The sequence below is a fragment of the Asparagus officinalis genome, chromosome 1 (assembly GCF_001876935.1).
Source record: "Asparagus officinalis chromosome 1, Aspof.V1, whole genome shotgun sequence".
Taxonomy (NCBI): Eukaryota; Viridiplantae; Streptophyta; class Magnoliopsida; order Asparagales; family Asparagaceae; genus Asparagus; species Asparagus officinalis.
In genome coordinates, this window is record NC_033794.1 from 75,962,965 (window position 1) to 75,966,076 (window position 3,112).

The 3,112-nt window shown below is 36.7% G+C and overlaps 1 protein-coding gene across 1 annotated transcript; it reads right to left on the minus strand.

Moving 5' to 3' along the window:
* LOC109835986 (probable sugar phosphate/phosphate translocator At1g53660) lies at window positions 205-1,712 on the minus strand. The gene is made up of 5 exons (XM_020403940.1): window positions 1,665-1,712; window positions 1,461-1,519; window positions 705-817; window positions 398-584; window positions 205-328 (listed from the first exon to the last, which is right to left on the minus strand). The coding sequence occupies exons 1-5, from the start codon at window positions 1,710-1,712 to the stop codon at window positions 205-207; spliced, it is 531 nt and encodes a 176-aa protein (XP_020259529.1).

Sequence of the window (3,112 nt, forward strand, 5' to 3'; positions counted from 1 at the left end):
TCAATATACAATAAGTACTCAACATCTCCCAAAAGGAAAGGAAACAGAAAAACTACCACTAAATCCCTGAAAGATTTAGCCCGAGCAAATCTCTGTGCGCTTATGTGTGAGATCACGAGGCAAGTGTACAGATTGAGTGCAAACATCAGGAGACAATTGACGATTAAAATACATGGAACAGATAAACACCATGGCAAAAAAGAATCAATCATCGGCTTCTCCCAGAACATCCATGGAACAGGGAAGAAAGTTGAGCTGGAGCAATAAACGACAGATCTTGTTAAAAACACCTTTCTTAATGATTGAATAATTAGAGTTGAAGGTGTACCTGAAAAAATTAATACAGAACATGGCAGAAATTGAGTTCAGCCAGACCCCACCATATACTCCTAAATACTGGATAACAATTAGCCTCAGCACTTCACAGATAACACTACCTATCTGATAGCCCACCCCACGCCAGCTAGAACTTACTTCCCCATAAGATGCCACTATTACTCCAAGGGTGATGGTAGACAATAGCATTTTATATTGAGTTGCCCCATTCTCAAAAACATTTTCAAGTACAGCGACCGCTATGTGAACTGCATTAACCAATAGAACAACATTCAATAATTCATCTGCTATTGACCTGTAATGTGGTACTTTAGATGGACTAGCTAATTTCTTTTAATGATGAAAAGAATCACAAAGTTGGGACTTACAAGTAATCTTAAGCACCTGCATAAAAGCAACGGAGGTGTAGAAGTATGCACTATTTCTCAGCCAAAGACTCAAAGCAAGAGCTCCAAAAATGCAATGAATTAACAATCCAAATCTGAATTAGAATATTTTTTTCTGTACATCAGTACAAAATATTTAAACAAAACTCAGATATTTGATATAATGAAAGAAAACTAGTCAACTAGGAGAAACCCATACAAAACTGATCAAGCTAGTATAAAAATTAGTAAACTCCTTTAAATTGATTTTCTTATCTTTTGACATCTCTAAAAACAGATCCAACTATCCATACGTTTTTTCCCTATAATTTATGAACGGAAGCATCCTACCTCATATTTCTCTCATCTGGGACAAGATATAACATGTAATATTTTGATCAATAATGAAATAAAGTGAACCAATTAATTCAGCATGCAAATAACATCGAATAGAACTCCATTAAGGACCATTTTGTTCGGGTGATTGTTTACTAGAAACTTCAATAAAAAAATATCAATACTTTTGGCTCTCTTCTGCCTTTCATCATATCTCACTTCAAAGTGCAAATTTATCTCCATATAGCTTTGCTGTACAGTGTACATAAATAGACAACATAAGATTTATAGCTTTCAAAAGATAAACACGTTCTGTATGACAATTTATTTTCTGAAATAAAAAGAAGAGAGAAGTAGGAAAAAGCAAAATAGAAGGACAAGAAGGGAGACTCTATATGCAAATGATTGGCAGTCAGTGCTTACTTTCTATTTTGCATTGTTTCCTTAAAATTCCTATTCCCTGGATGCTCAATTCCTCTGGCCTGAGGACAAAATAGATAGTAAAAGAGGCAAACATAGTGAGAGCTCGAAGGAGATTTAGGAAGAATCAATAATCACCAGTTGAAAGCTACTATAAGTATTGTAATAATCCTGATGGAAGTCACTGGTGATCAAAATAAAACATACCTTCATGACCTTCAGAGTTATCAAGCATAATGCAGAGGAGAAGGCCATTTGCAGGAAGCACAATCCCACTGGATAGGGAAACTTGATTTATTCAGATGATAACAGCAGCTGCAAGTATAAACCAGAAGCTAGTCATTGGCGGTGTATGAACTATGAAGTTAAAAGGTGCTGCATTTCTTCCTTTGGAAGAGCATTCAACATGAGAAAAGAATAATTCAAGCACCAACCATAAGAAGTGATCTAAAAAGGGAGTTGAAGGCAAAAGGCAAAACACTCGAAAATTAATTGACCTAGCTTATTCAAGGTCATGACAAACATTTATGGCTTCTTTTTAAATATGAATGATAGTCTTCTAAATGTTCTGGCAATAAAATTTCTGAAGTTTAATTAGAACAATGACGATAAAGAATCAATGCTTTTGAAAAGTATTTGGGAAACCATAACAGAGATAAATCTGATGTTCCTCTATTTTTAGCAGAAAAGTCATGTTCTTCCCCAATATTAATAGAACTAACAGGGCCACGGTTCAAATCAATCTTAGTTGTCCCCACTGCTAATGAACTAAGAAACCTAGATTTTCCTTCAATTTCAACCGGAAAATTTACAAAATCAGCAATTTCTTTAACAAGAGATCATGCTTACACAAATTTGTCAGCAAAATAGGATCCCTATTACCGCAAACTCGCCATTGGACCCTTCTCTGTAGCTCTTCTGTGAAAATAAAGGAAAGAAACCGCACTTAATTTCGTCAAAGCTAGGGCATTTAAATTTGAAAGAGAGAGGGAGCCAAGTGAACTATGAGATACCCATATTGATCGTCAGCCCTCTTCAAACCTTCAAGAAATAAATAAGATTTAAGAAAGAAGAGTTAAAAAAGAGAAAAAAGGGGGGAGTTTTAGGGTTTGATTACTGTTCTTGGGAGCTCGATTCTCGTCGAGGATTCCAGTGGGAATGGCTGATATTTGTTTCTTTACCCTAATTTAAAAGAAAGAAAAAGAACCTGATGAAGACGAGGAGAATGGAGGACCTGATGAAGACGAGGAGAACGGAGGAGATGCATATGAAGATGACGTGGAGGCGGCGGTGGGAGCGTAGGAGGAGGAAGAAAATGGCAGAGGGATTTGAGAGATTTGGGTTTGAGATGAGGGATTTGAGGGGATGGGGTTAAGGGGCGCGGGGATTTTAGATTTTGGGGGAAATTTTTGGGGGGAAGCGGAAGAGAACGGAGAAAAATATGTTTTTTTAAAAAAAAAACTAAATCATCCAGACGGTTGAGACCGTTTGGGCTACATATTCCAAATGGTTAAAACCGTTTGGGGGTTGCGTTTGGGATTTTTTAACAGTCCAAACAGTTTTAACTGTTTGGGTTTTGTTATCCCAAACGGTTAAAACCGTTTGGGCTATTTTTACTTGCCCAAACGGTTCTAATAACCGTTTGGGCTGTCCTG

Bases quoted from the DNA above. Each gene is read 5' to 3' on its own strand.
- LOC109835986 (XM_020403940.1), bottom strand. From the start codon at position 1,712: ATGGCCTTCTCCTCTGCATTATGCTTGATAACTCTGAAGGTCATGAAG. The intron at 1,520-1,664 runs GTATGTTTTATT...TTTTGTCCTCAG, and splicing joins TAACTCTGAAGGTCATGAAG to GCCAGAGGAATTGAGCATCC. The intron at 818-1,460 runs GTAAGCACTGAC...ATTCTAATTCAG, and splicing joins GAAACAATGCAAAATAGAAA to ATTTGGATTGTTAATTCATT.